The 18393-nt window shown below is 38.7% G+C and overlaps 1 protein-coding gene across 1 annotated transcript; it reads right to left on the bottom strand.

The window, feature by feature from the left end:
* Nucleotides 1-1338: 1338 nt before the first annotated feature.
* LOC306945467 (arg8-vasotocin receptor-like) lies at nt 1339-3515 on the bottom strand (the record flags this gene model as incomplete). Its single annotated transcript, XM_079534189.1, has 2 exons — nt 1339-1538; nt 2603-3515. The coding sequence occupies 2 exons, from the start codon at nt 3513-3515 to the stop codon at nt 1339-1341; spliced, it is 1113 nt and encodes a 370-aa protein (XP_079390315.1).
* Nucleotides 3516-18393: the final 14878 nt, after the last annotated feature.

The raw sequence follows: 18393 nt of genomic DNA, 5'->3' as shown, positions 1-18393 counted from the left end.
TGGCCAGTTGGACTGGAGCACTGGCTTCTTCCATCAAGAGGAACTGCAATATTTGGTTAGTACCCTTGTATGCTCCAACTACATGGGGAATGGAAACGATAGAATATCAGTAAAGAGTATCAGCACACGCAAACTTATAGTGTAACTATTCAATCAGTATTTACTCAGAATTACTTTCTGTACAACCTAAAGGCTATTTGAAAAACACTCGTATCTTTTCCACTGAAATTTGAGATAGCTAGCATTTATAAAATGAATTATGAATAGCAATGACAAAACATTGATATAACGTAGGCAAATGATGTGCAAGCATTGCCAAGAATCTCTGCAAATGCAGCTCTTTTTTCACCTGAAAGAGCTTTTCTAATATTCTTTCCATACTGCTCTAATTAAAATTTAGACACTGAAAGGGAAATAGCTTCCTGAATAAAAAACTGACACACTAGAAAGCAAACAGAGTTCTGAAAGAAAGAGATGCAGGTTTATTTTTACCAAAAGGGTGAATTGATTGAATTTGAACCTGAATAGGTCCTAGCCCACTGTCAGTAAATCACATACCAGAACAAATGAGTCTGAATACAACCTGCACAAAAATACACAGAATACCAAATAGAAGTGTACATCCATGGCAGTCATTTCTATTTAAGGCATATATATGTGTGCATAAGTGTGGAGAGTTTCAGCCAACACGGAAGGCAGGGAAAATCACGTCCTGTATTGATGGCTATGTAATAGGAAGCCACAAACCTGGAATGTCACTGTACTGCATTTGAAACCGAAATAGCTGTTCACACTCACAAGGACACTGAGTTATTTTCCATAAGAGGACATAAAGCTGCTCAGCGTTTTATAAATGTATATAACAGGTACTACTTACAGATGGCAATTGATTTTTCTGACTTTCTGCTGCCTTCTCAAGATTTGCCAAACCATGCCCCATTCGCTGTAGAGTCACGACCAATTTAAAGTTCAGTTTAAGCACATATTTAAATCTAATTATGTCAGATTCTTCTGCAACTTTCTCTCAATTTTTTGGGCAGGTTGTAAAAAAAAAAAAGGTGCTTAGAGATCCAGAATCACAGTAGTAGTATAAGACACAAAATATCCAGGTTGTCCTTCTGTATCTTTATCAATCTATACAGCAATTCATTTTGATAACACAGTGAGGATAGAAGTATTGGGTCAAGCTTGTACAACACAGAAACTTCTGCATATGCTACAGAACCACAGAAAAACATATTTATAGCAACAAAAGACAATTTTCCAGCTTCAGTACAAAATATTGATAAGTCTCGTGAACATAGCAAATGTAGCAGAATAACAAATAACATTCAATATTTATGCACAAGTACTGTTTTCCTCAGGGTCTCTGTCTACAAGATGAATGCTTCCTGTGACCACCGACTCCTCTTGAGCTGATGTGTTCTCCAGCTGCTTATTTGTGCAATATGGAATGTGGCCACAAAAATACATGTAAATCCACGGGTTGGTGCAACTATTTAAATTGCCGAGAAGCATGATAATGGTGAATGCTGATCCTGGAAGGAAATAGTTAAAGGAGTAACAGAGTAAATAAAGTATTCACAGAACCAAAGAACCACAGAATCGTACATTCATATAAGGAAGTAACATTTTCACTGCCTGATGCTTTCTGATGTACCTATTCAAATCTTAAATTTACAGTAACACTGGGAAATCCTCATACATTCAGTGCAGTAATTGTATAAGTTACGAAGCATACTGTATGCTTTTCAGAGTTAAATACTTCCATATAGCTCTTTGCTTGGTGTAGCTGCTTTAAATTTAACATCAATTGCAAACCTGCTATACAGGTAGAAACAAATAGAGATATAGATACTGATGTAAACACATATAGACTAATACTCAAATTCACATAGTTAGAAAGAATTCACAAAGATCAGTGGTTTTTTAATCTATGTATCTACTTTCTATCTATGTATCTTTGAGTTTTCAATAGGTGAACTTAAATAGTCATATACAGCGTCTGCCTTTTACAAAGAGGCAATAGTACAAGTCTGACAAGATTAATCCTGTTTCAGCATGGTGTTCTTTGATGTCTTTCCTACATTTGCTTTTCTTTTTTTGCTTTAAAAAGAGCTGTTTCACAACTTCTGATCGTTTCACAGTGTACCACAGATATTTCATCAAAATAATTTCAACATTAAAGTTAAAAATCAGATTTCTTATAGCACCATTGCTCCGTAGACTAACAAATGCTTTTTTCATTACTGTGAATAGTTAACTATTTATTTTCACTTCAAGAGCCCCAAATGCTGCTGCTGTAATATCCAAAAGCCTCTAAAAGTCTGAATTGAAGCCCTGCCACATTACTTTCACTGTGCTGTTTACTAATCTTTGAATCATTCATCACTCAAAACACATACACAAAATACGTACTTTCATAAGGTTTTCATCACATAGTATGTAAAGTTCTCTGTATGTAAATCAGCATAGTAGCTAAATGATTCACAAATCATAATGCTATCGTAAATTTTACACAAAAGCGAAGTCCACATATGAAGCAATGTAGCAATGGATTAGTTTGCCATGAAGTTATTATAAAGGACAGAGAATTTCTTACCTTCAGTAATGCCACTGGGGAACCACACAGACCACAGCTGTGCAATGAAGAATGGTGACCAACAGAGAACATATGCAACAACTGTTACCACTGTCATTTTTACAGTCTTGATCATAGCCTTTGAAATACAGTTCACACTGCTGGCTCGGGATGGCAGGACTTGCTTCTGATTCGTTACTTCATATTCATTCTGTTTTTTCACATGTATATTTCTTTTGATTATTTTGCAAATTTTAACTTGGCATGTGATAAGGATGATCGAGGGAATGAAGAATATGACTACAAAAATCCAAGTCACATATGCCTTTAGACCCCACGGTTGAATAAATTCAGCCCAACATTCAAAGATATCTGGAGATATTTCAGTCTTAGAAAAGATAAATACCTGTGGTAGGCTAAGAACCAAGGATATAGACCAGCTGGTGCAAATAGGAATATTCCACAGAGCTCTCCTCTTTTGGAAAGTGACCATAGGGTAGCAAACTGCTTGATATCTGTCCACTGTCATGACCACTATCATATAAGTAGAGGCAAACATGCCTAGCAATTGCAGATACTTGATAATTCTGCACAAGAAATCTGGCCCTATGAAAACATCTGTAATATCCCATATGAGTTGAGGCAGCACTTGAAAAAAAGCTACCACTAAGTCAGCTATGCTGAGGTGCAGCATGAATACATACATCCTAGAGAGCTTCTTTCTTCTTCTCCACAGCACCAGAATGAGAATAAAATTGCCCACAGACGCTGTCAGAAATATCACCCCCAGTACAGCAATCTCTACTTGAGCTAATTGCTCATCTCTTTCCGGTCTTCCAACGGGATCTGACTTATTTGTCAAACTCAGAAATCTGTGAGGAGGACTTTCAGTCTGATGTGTGCTATCCTGCATAGGAAATGAAAAATTCTTCATAGTGCACAAAAGCTACTCCCAGTAGCTGCTACTTGCGACTCAGGATGAAAGCTGTGAAGTGCCAGACAGCAATAAACCAGCACGGGTTCAGGTTTCAGGATATCTTCAAACAAATCTCCTCCTGCTTGTGTGAACTAAAGCAGTGGACCTGTGTCTCAATGAAATTCTGTCTCTTGCTGGAGTGCAAAAAGGCTTTATATAGGCTCTGAGTGGAGCCTTATGTAACTCCAGAGTCATCGAGTAGGCTGCCGGCACCGGAGCCAATAGCAGCACAAGCCACACAAGTGGGTGAAAGACATAAAGGGAGAACTTCACAGGCTCTACATAATTAAATTACTCACTTCAGTCAAAAGCTTAACTTGTAAATAGCTGTGGCCAAAATCATGCTTAAGTGATATTACTCTCGGGAGCACGTTCAAATATTTTTTATTCATTGCAGAAATGTGTGCTTCAGCTTAATCAGAAGGAATGTTTGTACGTAGACGGAAAGTTAGGCCCCTGAGCTCAGATGCATCATAACTGCAGTCCCCTGGGTTCCTGGGGCAAGATCACATCCTAAATGCAGCAGAGGCAAATAAATACATTTTTCCAAAGTGGTTTGTTTGGTTTGGTTTGGTTTGCTTGTTTGTTTTTTTGAGTCACCTGATTCTGAAGGGGAAAAATAATGTTTTTACTTCCCTAAAAATAATGCCTTTCTTTCAAGAAGAACTTGCGCTTCAGATTTTTTTTTTTTCTGAAGTAAAATAAAAAATGACACATGTAAAATAAATTACTTTAGTAGGACTATGAGTCTACCGAGAATTTAATAGGAAAAGAAGTGAAAATTCTGTGGAAAAATCAACTGAGTAAAGGCCATTACAATAAAATACTTTTTAAGGGTGTCTATTCAACGACAGTGCTAAAGGCTGAGAGATCATTTTTCACTGTCTAATCCTTTTTATTTTTGTGCAGTGAGGTGTATCACAACCATAAGAGTGTCATTGTTCTTTCAGTGTAACTTTTGCATATTGGTAGTGGCAGATAAGAATAACAATATTGATTTAATTTCATTTGTTCTCCGTCAGTCTGTCTTCTCAATCACAAAAAGATGGATTTAATAAAAATAATTAATTTAACATTAAAGATAACACATATTTGTATGCAAACTTTTCTAAAGATAGAGTGCTCATATCCTTTTGGATAAGGTCAGAAGAGTGGTAATTTGAAGTTCTTCTGAAGAGGTAAATGATTGGGTCATAATTCTGTCCACGGTACGTGAATAGCACAGTATACATATATAGTATATTACATCTATCTTGATTTATCATTGTGATCAAGACTATATTATAAAAGCAGCTGCGGAGTCACGTGAACAGATTTACTTTTCCTTGGCACTGAATGTTTTCATCAACAGACAGGGGTAGGGCAAAATGCATAAATAGGATGCTGAGAGAATCCAAAGGTTTGTACACACAGTGCCATTTCTTTTCTCTTTCCATCTTTTTTCCCCTTCCATCTCACTATGGGACTGACATTAATACCTCAAGCAAGGCTAAGCTTATGAAAGCAGACAAAAGACAAGCAGAACAGTGTCCATAAATTTTGCCACTGACAGCAGCTATTAGTACCCTTAGACCAGATTTGTCTGAACACTACTGCAGCTGCCTGAGCCTCTCTAACAGCTTCTGCCTATGATCATGTTGCAGAGACTATGAATCATAACCACTTAATCTACTATACCTGATAATTTTTTCCTAATTGGAAGGCTGTCTGTAACAAACTCAGATTCCATTATTTTATTTATTTTCCAACCAGTCTATAATACATCCCAAGCAGTGGGATGCAGCACAGCAAGACTACAAGGGAGCAAATGATTTTCCCTTCATCCTTCGCTCAGTAACTTTCAGGAGAATAACTCAGCTGACCACAGACTGAGAATGTCAGGCAATTCTTCTGGTTGCAAGCACTCTGCTGCAGCACAGACTGGGATCTTCAATTCTACCTTCAGGTGAAGACAAAATTTCAGGTGTGTGCTCCAGAATCACTTACCCTGACAACCTCACTGTATGAATTAAAAAAAACCAGGCATGTTCTTTGTTATTCCAGCAGGCTGAATAAACACCTACATGTAGGCAGTGTTAGAACTAAGTGGATTGAAACATAAACATGCTGAATAGAAAACAAAGACCAGGGTGGGTAAAGAAGATAAATTTACACTTCATGATCTGAAAGATGATCAAGGAATTATGTCTAAAAATACTAGAATATGAAACACAAGTTATCTATGGGATAGTATTGGAAGACTAACCAGAATATAATACCACAATAATATTTGTACAATTTTCACAATGCATCATGTATGAATAGATGTATTTTGAGAAAACATGCTTTTTCACCTACACCTAGGATAGCAAGAACCCTGGGAACACACAGAGCCTGGGCAGCACACATGCTGTAATAGGTGTCAGACCCAGCACGTGGACACGGGCTGAAAGGCAAGCACACTGCAATGCATAACTTTTGTCATGTTTATAAAAAGGGAGGGGCCTTTCTTGTACAAATTGTCCTAGTGATGTAAGACTCCACTTCATTTTGCCTAAAATTAGTTCAATGTATGTTAATGGTTTCACAAGTTTATAATTGTGCCCTTTCCAGTCTTTTCATCCACACGAGCTGACATGTTATACTGAAATTGATTCCACTCTGGGAATATAACTGTCTGTAAAAAGAAAAACAGAATAACAGATGAAAATGTTTAAGCAGACTTAGCTGTTCTTTTACTGTGATTGTTCTTTTTCCTCTTGCCCAGCTTTGTATCATTCCCAATCCTATCTGTCCAAGTTAAATTCTTTCCCTAAATTATTTACTTTCAGTAGAGTGGGAATGTGCATTGTAATTAACCCCTGTTGAATTTCTCAGTGTGGGCTCTCATCTAATCTTTGTGAAGTAGCTGGTAGGGAGGGATTCAGCTCACAAATTAAGACACTTAAATTTAGGTGTTTGCTTAGAATTTCAGAATCACATGGTCGTTCAGCCTGGAGGGCTTCTTTTCCAACCTCCTGCTCAAACCAGGGTCAACACTGAATTCAGACCAGTTTACTTAGCAGTTGTTGGGTCACACCTTGAAAACCTCCAAAAACTGAGATCCCACAACACTCCTGGATAATCTGTTCAAAATACTTACTAATTGTCGTAGTAAAAAAGCTTTCCTTCTGTGCCACCAGAACCTCCCCTGCTTCTGACCCGTGTCTCTCATGTTTCTTCCATCATCTCAGTGAAGAAGCTGGCTCCAGCCTCACACTGAGCCTCCCTATAGGTACTGGAAGGACAGCACTAGGCTTTCTGAAAGCTTTCTCTCCCCCAGGCTGAACACATTGCACCAGGAGCCCTGCAGAAGACATTATATGCAAGGAGTAAGGGATCTTGACTAGGCCATCTCTACTCTGCTGAGCCTTACACTTAAATCCTTTGCTTTGTGTTATTATGCAGATGGCATTCTAGCCTGTGAGAAGATATATGATTGCTATACAAAAGAAGAGGCTCCAAGACATGGAAGGAAGGAGGAACCTCTTAATAGACAGGATGCACGCAGCATGCTAGGGGAAGATCTCTCCAGTGCTCTACAAAAGTGGTGCTCCCAGAATCTGATTAGACCTGATTTACTCAGACCTGATTTGCTATAGATTTTTTTTATCTTCTCAGAACACCTAAATGGCCCTATGCCAAGCTCCCTTAAACTCATCAATGTATTCCCATACGGGGACTCCAAAACTGGTGGCAGTGCTCCAGACACAGCGTAAAGAGTGCTATGTAAAGGGGAATAACAATTTTCCTGACCTATAGATTACTGAGTTATGTATCTCAATTCTCATAACATGCAAAATAAATAAATAAATAGAAATCAAGCCTTCAATTCAGTGCTTAAACATTGGTTCTGAGTATTGTTTAAGTTGCCGTAGTGACATTACCATCGATTTATTTGGAATCATAGAATCATCTGAGTTGGAAGGGACTATTAGAGGTCATCTAGTCCGACTTTCCTGCAATAAACAGGGGCATGTACAGCTAGATCAGGTTGTTCAGACACTTGTCCAACCTTACCTTGAATGCTTCCAGGAATGGGACATCCATCACCTTACTACCCTTACTGTAACTTTTTTTTCCATATATCCAGTCTAAATCTCCTGTATTAGTTTGAAACCATTTTCCCTTTTCCTATCACAACAGATCTTGCTAAAGAATCTGTTCCCTTCCTTCCTGTAGCTCCCCTTTAGATACCGAAAGGCCTCTATCAGGTCACCCCAGAGTCTTCTCTTCTCCAGACTGAACAGCCCCCGCTCTTTCAGCCTGTCCTCATAGGGGAAGTGTTTCATCTCTTGGATCATTTTTGTGGCCATCCTCTGGATGCACTCCAACAAGTTCATGTCTCTCCTGTACAGAGGACTCCACATCTGGACACAGTACTCCAGGTGAGAACCCACCAGCACAGAGCAAAGGGGCAGAATCACATCCCTTGCCCTGCTGGCCACACTTCTTTTGATTCAACTCAGGATACAACTGGCATTCTGGGCCTGAGAAAGCATAGTGCTGGCTCATGTTCAGCTTATGGCTGAGAAAGCATATTGCTGGCTCATGTTCAGCTTATCATCTACCAGTACTCACAAATACTTTTCAGCTGGTCTGTTTAATATCCTTTCATCCCCCAGCTTGTTTCAATAGTGGGGCTGCCATGATTCAGGTGCAGGATTGGGCCTTGCATTTCGGTTTGTTGAACCTCATCAGGTTTTACTAAGCCCACTGCTTGAACCTATCTGGGTGTCTCTGGATGGCATCCCATCTCGTGGGCATATTGACCATACCTCACAGCTTGGAGTCATCCACAAACTTGCTGAGAGTGCACTTGACCTCACTGTTAATGTCATGGATGAAGATATTAATGAACGTCAATCCCAGTAGAGATCTCTGACAGACACCATTCATCACTGATATCTACCCAGCCACTGACAGTAACAAAAAAAGACTTCTAAAAATCATCAGTTGTTTCATCTCATGATATGCACGAGATATGACTTGTTATTAAATACAACCTGTGAATACAATACATTTCCATTCTTTTATTTTGGAATGCATAAATAAATTCTAAAACCTTACTATTTACGCAAAGATCAAGTGGAAAACACTACTATCTGCTTTTGACTTAAGAAACCTGAGTCTGTCTCTTTACCTGTGAGATTTTGTAGATCTGAAGAGTTAGTAGATAATTGCTACTGAATTCATCAAGTCATAAAAACCAATTAATTAAGAAAAGCAAATTTTTACATAGTTGGCTAAACCTCTAGAGGATTTTGAAGAAATCAAAAATTATTTCCTTAGTGGTGATGTCATCCTATTTGTTTTAAAATCTTAATCTGTAGGACTGAAAAAAAGAAGTGTGCAGATTAAATTATCAAGAACATGGTATAAACATTGACTTCTTACTTGAAATGTTTTTGTATAAAACACTTTGTTAGTAATATGTTCTAGAGGAGACAAAAAAAATTAACACAGTGTATTGAAATTGCTGTCATGGTAGAGAATACATATTATGAGATGCATTAGGTAACATAATTACATAGGAATAGTGAAAATGTAACTCATTTTTGGCATAATATAATTGCCAGCAGATGGATTATTTCACTTACTGAAAGTTACACAAGTGCTCTGTCAGCATTTAGGCTGTAATATGGATGCATTTACAGTAAGGCAGATTCATATTTTTCAGTATTAAAACATAGTTTATTTCCAGATACAGCATATAAACAACTTTGTTATAAGCCATTTTTACCGGACTAAAATTATGACCACCATTTTGCTGCTGTATTGGTACAACTTCCTACAGTTCTGGTTTCTAAAAAAAAATCCCCCCACTAATTCAGTGTTTATATTAATGAACATAGTCTTTCAGACAAGGAATAAAGACTTACTCTGAAACTATATAGTAAGGAAATTATTAGAGAGGATCTATGGAAATAAAGCAGCATCAGATGCAACAATTGAACCCAAAGTGCCAATTAAAGACACAGAAAAAGCATATTGGAAATAGTATTGCAGGCAGCACATGTACAGTCATCCAATAAAGACAGCTACTAATGCTGTTGTCACAAAACAATAAGACCCAAAATGACGAATGGCGCCAATAACTCCATTCTTCAGAAGGAACTGAACTTTGATTTGGACAAGAGAACTTTTAAGTAAGAAGCAGAACTCTTGGGAAACACAAAAGACTATTAGAAAGTACATCTGAACAATTCAAATTCTCATCCAGACCTTTAAACTACCTTAATTTTCAAATTAACTATATAATAAACATGGGGTAAATTTCTGTCCTGCTAAACATGTAAATAATAGAAAGTGGAAATTAAACCCTTCAAAGTGGATCAAGCTCTTAGTGGTATGCACATGTGTGTTTTGTATATATACGTGTGTGCATGCACGTGCAGATGTATGTGTGTGCAAAAGCTGCTCTCCCTAAACACAGCTTAGATGCTTTTCATCTTCTGTGAAATTATGTTCAGAGTAGTATGCTAACTGTGTATTTGAAGGGGGAGTTACTTTAGTAAGATTAAGAGCTACATAACAAATCCAGCTTAATATACTCAAAATGCTGGACTGCAATGTATCAAATTACTATAAATTACTGTTAGGCAATATTTTGGACCAAGACTCTCATAAACTAAGTGCAGCAGGAATTAGCCCCAGGCATTAAAGCTGGAGAAAAACAATAGGTATTGGCCCCCTCTGGCTCGTAACTAGATTATTACAGGTACTCATCACAGAACAGTAAAGCCATCTACGTAAATTACTACGTGATTCTTTTTAATCCCTAAGGATGTTATGTCCAAGAGCATAACTTTTTAACCTTTTCCAGTAAACTTCAAACTTTATTATTCACCAGCGCTGATCTCATCCTTTGTGCATGTTTCTGATTTCAGAGCTGTTACTGACAGCAGGGAGTGAGAGTCCCACTTGGCCTGAGTTTGCTAGACTCACTTAATTGAATTATGGTGATAGAACTATTTTCCACAGACTATAGATCATTGTCTAAATAATACCTTATTCCCATTGCCACAGTAAAAAATTGTGCAACTTTAACAAACCGTGCTTAACTGTACAAAACGGAGCTTTTGCTGGTATTTCTATAACTCTCATCAGGCTATTTCATATTGAGGCATAAATAGATCTTTATAATTTAGGTACGTAAGCTTCTTCCAAAACTTGTCTTTTTAATTTGCAGCATTCCAAGCAGTCCATTAGGATAGTGAATGGCATACCAGTTCATCTGCCACCAGCACTGTGGAATATGGCTGACAGAAGGATGCCCACAGGAGCCTCAGTGAGGCTCTGGACAGAGCTAACATAAGCAGTGAAACAATGTGTAGCTTAGGAGAAGGAGTTCTGGCTTAGAGATTGAAAGGTTTTGAAGAATAATGACAAAGTGCTCCTTCAACAGATGTGAAGCTACAAATAGAGATTTTGAACACGGGGACAAATGCTAAGAGGGAACCTGGCACAATACCTCAAGACCCGGTGCAGGGGTCAGACTTACCTCAATGCTTAAAATAAAGACAAAATAAACAGCCATGAGTCAGTTCCTCAGACAACACTGAATAAGTAATAGCAAACAATAAGGACAGAGAATTAATTCCAGAGTACCTAAAAGAACTGTGTGTTTTGACCTCTTCCATTCTTGCCAAGAATTTTGTCTGACACGTACACAATTATATCCTCAGCCAGATGCTGCAATAATGAAATTCGCATCTACCAGTTCTTTCATGCTGAAAGATAACAGAGCAACTATTATAGTAATCACAGAGGGCTGAAAAGGAATTGTAATATGACCTCTCGCATGAGTCTGAATTACAAACTCTAAGTAATCTACTGCATTATTCATAATTACTGTGTAATTATTTGATTAATACATTCTTATTTTTAGCAGCCAGGTTTCTAGAATGCACAAAGGCCCTGATCAAGGCCAGAGACCACTGACTATGGGCTGTGGGGGAGCAGGAAATCAAGGCTAACTATAAGGAATATTAAGTAGCAACAGAATCCAAAACCCCGATTTAGGGATCAAAGTTCCTTCGTGGTAAGCAGGAGACTGTTTGGAAGTAGTGGAGCATATAGATGAATAGAAAGAGACACAGTGGAAATTCCAGATCCAGATTCTGATTGAGTCTTAACTGCCAGCTAAGGTCTGGTACCTTCATCCACTGAAAATGTAGAGCCATTCTAAAGGAGTCTTAAAATCTTCAGGGAACACACTGGGACTCATCTTTTATTCATCATTCTCATCTTATAAATGGGATAAGAAAATGGAGGTCAGTGGGTAGGGAGAGGAAAAACAGGAAAACAGGAAGGAAAAGGAAACAGGAAAAGCAGCAGGAAAAGGAAGAAAGAAAAAAAGGAATAAGGTCATTGACAATATATAGTATAAAACTATTTTGAACAGAATATTTGACTAGGGGATGTAAGAAAACAGTTCAGTGCAATTTTCAGCCTCAGGAAGTTTAAACATATATTTCTGATTCCTAAGAAAACTTATTGCTCCTTGATGTATCTGCAATGCAAAGCATAAAATACTTTCTTCTTCTCATGTTGAAACTTGGTGTCTACGCAGAAAAAAAGATTCATGGAACCAAGAAAAAAACATGGAAACCATAGCTGATTTTTAAAGTTCCCTTCCAACTCCAAACATTCCATGATTGTCTGAAAAAGGGACATAGTTCTACATCCTTGTGGCTAAAGCACTCCCATGGATAGGCCACACTATGGTGTTTGGTCCTGTATGTACTTTTCATATCAAAAACTACAACAAAAACTACAAACTGAGAAGAATCTGAAGAACTAATATCAGAAGCTAAGGACATCTTTGTGTCTTCCTAACCATGAGACAGAAAAGTCATACCAAATTTCAAACTTACCTTCTGTATTAGTATTTTTTACTTCTGCAATTTGAAAAACCTCAATAGGAAAGATTTAATGAGAATAATTTGCATGTTTTCTGGTTATTGTTAATAAGGCTGTCTGCACTGCACAATGTATCACTGAAGGGAGCCAGGTTGGTACAGAATCTGAGCAGCCACAGTAGCAGCACAATGAGGGAAAAACACCAGGTTTGATTGGGTGTGACCTGTTATATTTCTAGTGTTGTATATGCACATCGACGTTTAATAGCGACCAAGTATGTGCTGGCTACCAGTTCTATAAATGTACCACACACCTATGCATAATAAGCAATGCAAAGCACAGCAGTTCAAGACTGTTTTGTTAGCTAACAGAAACTCGCACATGCACAGAGAGCAAATGTTGCATCCATGGTGCAGACAGTATCCCAGAGCCTGCAACAGGCATGCTAGCACATTGCTGCAGGTCGATGGATTCACATTTGGATGGATGATTCAGAGCAGATGTACCCTCAGGGACTCTGATCCTCCTAATAATGAAGTGTCAAACACTTCTTTTGCAACATGCAACTGGGAAAGGAATTGGGTAATAGCCCAGAATATTACTGGCCGATAGATTATTATTATATAACTCATGTTTAGTACTACAAGTTCTCTGAAATTGAGCTGCCTCCTTAATAAATGTCAATTCTTCATTACTTTCTGAAATTCAGTAACAACAAGGAGCAAAGCTGTCTAATTATTGATGTAAGATCAAGATATCAAGTAGTTGCAATATTAGTTGTATACTGCCTGCCTTTTTAACTTACTGACCTGCACAACCACGAGACTACTAGGCAAGGATAGCTGTCTGAATGATTTTCTTCAATTTGATTTGTTTAGGGTTTAGAGAATTTCTGTCTTTCTTTGACAAGAAAAAAATACAGAAGGAAAGCAACTGAGATAAATAAAGCTATCAGAAATTAATATAAAAAAAAATTCATTTGATTATTTGCAGTATTTGCGCCAAAAAGCCACACATCCAAATGAAAGGCTGAAGGAGGTATCCAAGCTGTTAGAAGTATGTGACAATAGTCTTCATTTTATTAGTTTGAGAACAGTGTATGCTTATTCAAGTTGCAAATTAGTTTTTCAATGTCGTATCTTCAAGAACAAGGAAACATTTTCCCATTTTTGTCTGCCATCTAGTGTTAGAAGGCAGAATACCTGTGTTTTGCATTTAAACAGCTTAAAAACTTCGGGAACACCATGCAGCTTCTGTCTGCTGCCCTGCATTGATGAAAATGGAAAACAGCATTTTCCCTAGGACTTAATTGAAGATGCTATATTAAAGCAATTATCTCAGATACCATTACTAGCAGAATACGGGTCCTCCAGTTCGTGTTAATTTGCCCTAGAGATTTGAAATACTTATGTTTGTTGCCCGGTTAGTGTGTCTTGATTGCTCTGTTTCCAGGGCACTATTCATAATCAAATGGGTGAGTAAAAAACAAAAAAAAAACATCTACAAATGCTCAAAAGATATACATGCTTATAACATCTTCATATAATGCATATAGTAAAAGCATATGAAAATATATTTTTTCAGAAATAACAGTTTTTTTTGGAAGTTGATCAGGTTTAATTAATCTAAGTTGAAGTCAGTGGTCTCTGCAACTGAAATTGTGTCACTGTCTAAAGGATTACTCGCCCTGTAGGTGTATGGAGATTGCAACTGTGGTTTGTAGGATTCCATAATACAAAAAGACACAAAGGCTTTATCTTCTAAAAATTTCTGTTTATCACAGATCACAACAAATCACCACTAGCAAGTATACTATGATTAGTGAGGTGAATATCTATAGATGAAAAACAAGCTATTACAGATATTACAGGAAGCAAACATATACACAGTAGAAAATAAGAGTATAACGCTAATAACTAAACAGAAGCAATAATTAAGGACAGTAGAAAGGCAATTAGATGTAGAAAAATCACTAATATAGCAGCAAATAGAGATTAGCATTATAGGTTCAACAAATTTATCAGTAATACTATTGCAGTGAATATACTTCCATAGGATTACCAGCTCAGCAAAGCTGTAACAGCAAATATGATAGGCTGTGCTTAACAAGACTATAGTTATGACCAATTAGATAGGAAGGCTGCTCTGAAAGTAGTGCCTCCTATTTTATTATCTTGGCTCACGATGTCAAAGGCAGGTATTGGTGGTACTGGAAGTAGAGGTCAAATATTGGTTCCTGCCAATATTCCATTCCATTTTGTTGCCATGCAAGAGGGGAGTCTGACAAAATGGCATTTGACATGGAAGTGCATATGTCACTAAATTCCTCCCCATGGAAAAAAAAATGCACCCGTTGACATTCATTGATGCTTGATGAATAGTTATAGAGAACAGACAGTGGGTGGTGTGTTTCAGCACTGGCCACAGCAACATAAAAGAAAATCCGTGTTTTCAACAGCCACACATAGCTGTCACAGCGTGAATTGAGGAGTGTCTCCATCAGCTATCATATGATTTGGTGGATTATAACCAAAGAATATCAGCTTTAATACACTGGAAACAGCAGTGGCAATGCTGAAATATCACAGTTTGCGGAAGGTGGGTCTCTCAAGTTCTTGCACAGGAACAGAAAGGATGCCATATGCAAGTTTTTCATGACCTACTGGATACTCAATACAAGGCTGAAGGTGGCAGTTTCCTGGATCGCATTATTACCCATGACAAGACATGGTGCCACCACTGTGACCTAGTGCCATAGTGACACTTTGTGAATTCCCCATCAAAGAAAAACATCAAGATGGAGCCATCAGCTGACAAAGTGATATGTATTTCTTTGCGATAGGAAGGGAGTGATCCTTCTGGATTTCCTGGAACCTGGACAAATCAGCAGCTCTGACCACTACATCACAACGCTGACTAAGATGAAGACTCAAACTTGCCAAGTCAGGCCAGAGAAGAAGACAGCCTTTCTCTTGCAACATGACACCAGAACCCACACAAATTTGAAGACCATGGAGCACTTTGCCCATCTTGGCTGGACCATCCTACCACACCTACCATATAGTCTGAATTTGGTGCCTTCTTACTTCCATCTTTTTTGGGCTAATGACAGATGGACTGCACGGGCAACATTTTCCTACTAATGATGCTGCCATAGGAGCTGTGAATCAGTGGGTTGACTCCAATGGTACAGATTTTTATGAGTGCAGCATATAGACTTTTGTTCATTGCTAGCAAAAATGCAAAGTGAATGGTGGTGACTATGTTGAAAAATAGTGGTTTTTAACCGAGAATTTGCTCTATTAAACAGCATGATTGTGCTCTTTTGTATCTATTCTAAGTTTCATGGAAATTAAAGGGAGGCATTCCCTGAGTCACTTATGAATGTGTATATATATATGCATAAAACCATCAGTTCCAAATGACCAAACCAGTCCAAGAAAAGGTGTCCTTCTCTTACCAACCTCAGAAGTTCTAAATAAGAAAACTGATCGCAGAAGAAATGGATTACCCGAGGAAGCAGGCACAGAAAGGGGACAAAAGTGATGGATAGTCTCGCTTCAAAGCTGGTCCACATCACAGGGTGTGGAGTGTCACAGAGTTTAGGAGTCAGTTCGAAAGTTAGGAGTCAATTCGATGGTCCAGTGAAGTGTCAATGTATTTAAAATAAAAAAGAGAGAAGCGTGGCACAGAGGCATAGAGAGAGGCAGAGGGAGAGTAAGAAAGCCTTTGATTTTTAAAATTGTTACAGGCATAATAACCATTAAAATGAAACTACATTCAGCAAGTATGACTGTCAGTCAGTTGTCTTACTCTGTAAATAGGGGACAGCCCAGAGCCTATGAAGCTCTCCTTGCATGGCAGGGGGTTGCGTGCCAGGACCTTGCTCATGAGCAGAAACTCAGCTCAAGGCTATTCTTCAAGGTCAAGGGATTCCTTACTTGCAGTAAATACTTGGTAAGAGACTAATAGTTAGCTTCTTGGAACTTCACTTCTTTCAAGATTAAGAGATTACTTCTCTGCTAATAACTTGCTAACTTGCTATGTGGTACTTGCTATGAAGGACTGATTGCACACATAAGCGATTATTGCACACATAAACCATTGGCCAGAGGGTCCACTCTAAACCTCGTGACTCATCAGGAGGGTCTCCCTGACAGTTTTGTGCAACTCTGTTCTCTGTTCAGCATATAATCAAGTGACCTTGCCATCACAAATCTTGTTAAGTCATGCAAGCTTTGTTGAATCACTACTTCATAGATAACATGTACATGTTCACAGTTGATTGAATATGAGCCAGCAGTGTGCCCAGGTGGCCAAGAAGGCCAATGGCATCCCAGCTTGTATCAGAAATAGTGTAGTCAGCAGGACAAGGAAGTACGTCCCTCTGTACTTGCACTAGTGAGGCTGCACCTCAAGTATTGTGTTCAGTTTTGGGCCTCTCACTACAAGAAAGACACTGAAGCCCTGGAGTGTATCCAGAGAGGGGCAACAAAGCTGTGAAGGGTCTGGAGCACAAGTCTTATGAGGAGCAGTTGGTGGAACTGGGCTTGTTTATGAATTAGAAACTCATAAAACAATGGGCTACCTGCATAGCTAATTCTGGCACTTAGGGCAGAGGGCATGACTTTGTCACCTGCATCAGAAATAGCATGACCAGCAGTCTGGAGAAGAAGAGGCTCAAGGGAGACCTTATTGCTCTCTTCAACTGCTTGAAAGGAGGATGAGCAAGGTGGGGGTCAGAATTTTCTCCCAGGTAACAGCAATAGGACTAGAGGGTGTAACTTTAAGTTGCACTGGGGTAGGTCCAGGTTGGACAGTAGGAAAAATTTCTATCCAGAAACAGTGCTAAGGCATTGGTACAGGCTGCTTAGGGAGGTGGAGGAGTCACCATTCTTGGAGGTGTTAAAAAAAAAGGTAGTTGTGGCACTAAATGACATGGTTTAGTGGGTATGGTTGTGATGGGTTGATGGCTGGACTAGATTATCTAAGTGGTCTTTTAAAGGATAATGATTCTGTGATTCTATGATTCTATGAAAGACAGGGCTAAATTGGTGAAACATTTGAGAAGATGTGGGTGCACAATTTGTGCCTGGGAATATGTGAATTTATCCCTTTTTGTCCACTGTTTCTTTCGTTTTTTTTTTTCTCTTTTTTTTCTGAGTTGTGTGGTTGTTCTGCAAAGCTGATGAATCATGGGTCTCTGAATACACTTAGATCAACAGGTTCAGTCAAGCTCAGGGAGACCTGTAAGAATGTTTGTGCTTGCGATCAAACCTGAAATATGAAATCCCTTTGAAGAATCTTTTCTGTAGAAGAGGTGGTGTATACACATCCCAGTGGCAAAATGAATGCCTGAGCTGGCACAGAAGGGCTCATGGGAGAACTTGAGATTGTTCAGGAAAGAGCTATGTACAGATAGAAGGGATCTGTTGCAACTTTCATGGTATTATCTGGCAAAGTAAAGCAGGATGTGCACTAGCAGTATAAGGCTTAAGGGGGCAGAACCTTCTTCTTACTGAAGTTGTTGTTCTTCTTTCACCTCATCCTTTGTTGCTATAAGAATGCAATTTATCCTACTTAAAGCCAGACTGTCACTTCAGAAGGGCAACTGCTTCTTATGAAATCCACCTCCATTCACCACCAGGCAAACAAACAAGGAGTTCTAGGGTGTGCACCAGGGCAGACACAGCTGGGGAGGTTGCTTTGGCTTACACTGCTAGCAGAGAACCTACTCCTGTACCATAGCCTAAAATCTATCAGGACTGTGATGTTCTTGTAATGTAACAGTAAGTTATGAATTAGAAACTCATAAAACAACGGGCTGCCTGCATAGCTATATCTGGCACTTAGGGCAGAGGCCATGACTTTGTCACCTGCATCAGAAATAGTGTCACCAGCAGAACTAGGGAAGCAATGCTCCCACTATATGGGGCACTGGTGAGACTGCACC

The sequence above is a fragment of the Tetrao urogallus genome, assembly GCF_951394365.1.
Source record: "Tetrao urogallus genome assembly, chromosome: 1".
NCBI classification, from domain to species: Eukaryota; Metazoa; Chordata; class Aves; order Galliformes; family Phasianidae; genus Tetrao; species Tetrao urogallus.
This window is presented reverse-complemented; position numbering and strand designations above follow the sequence as displayed.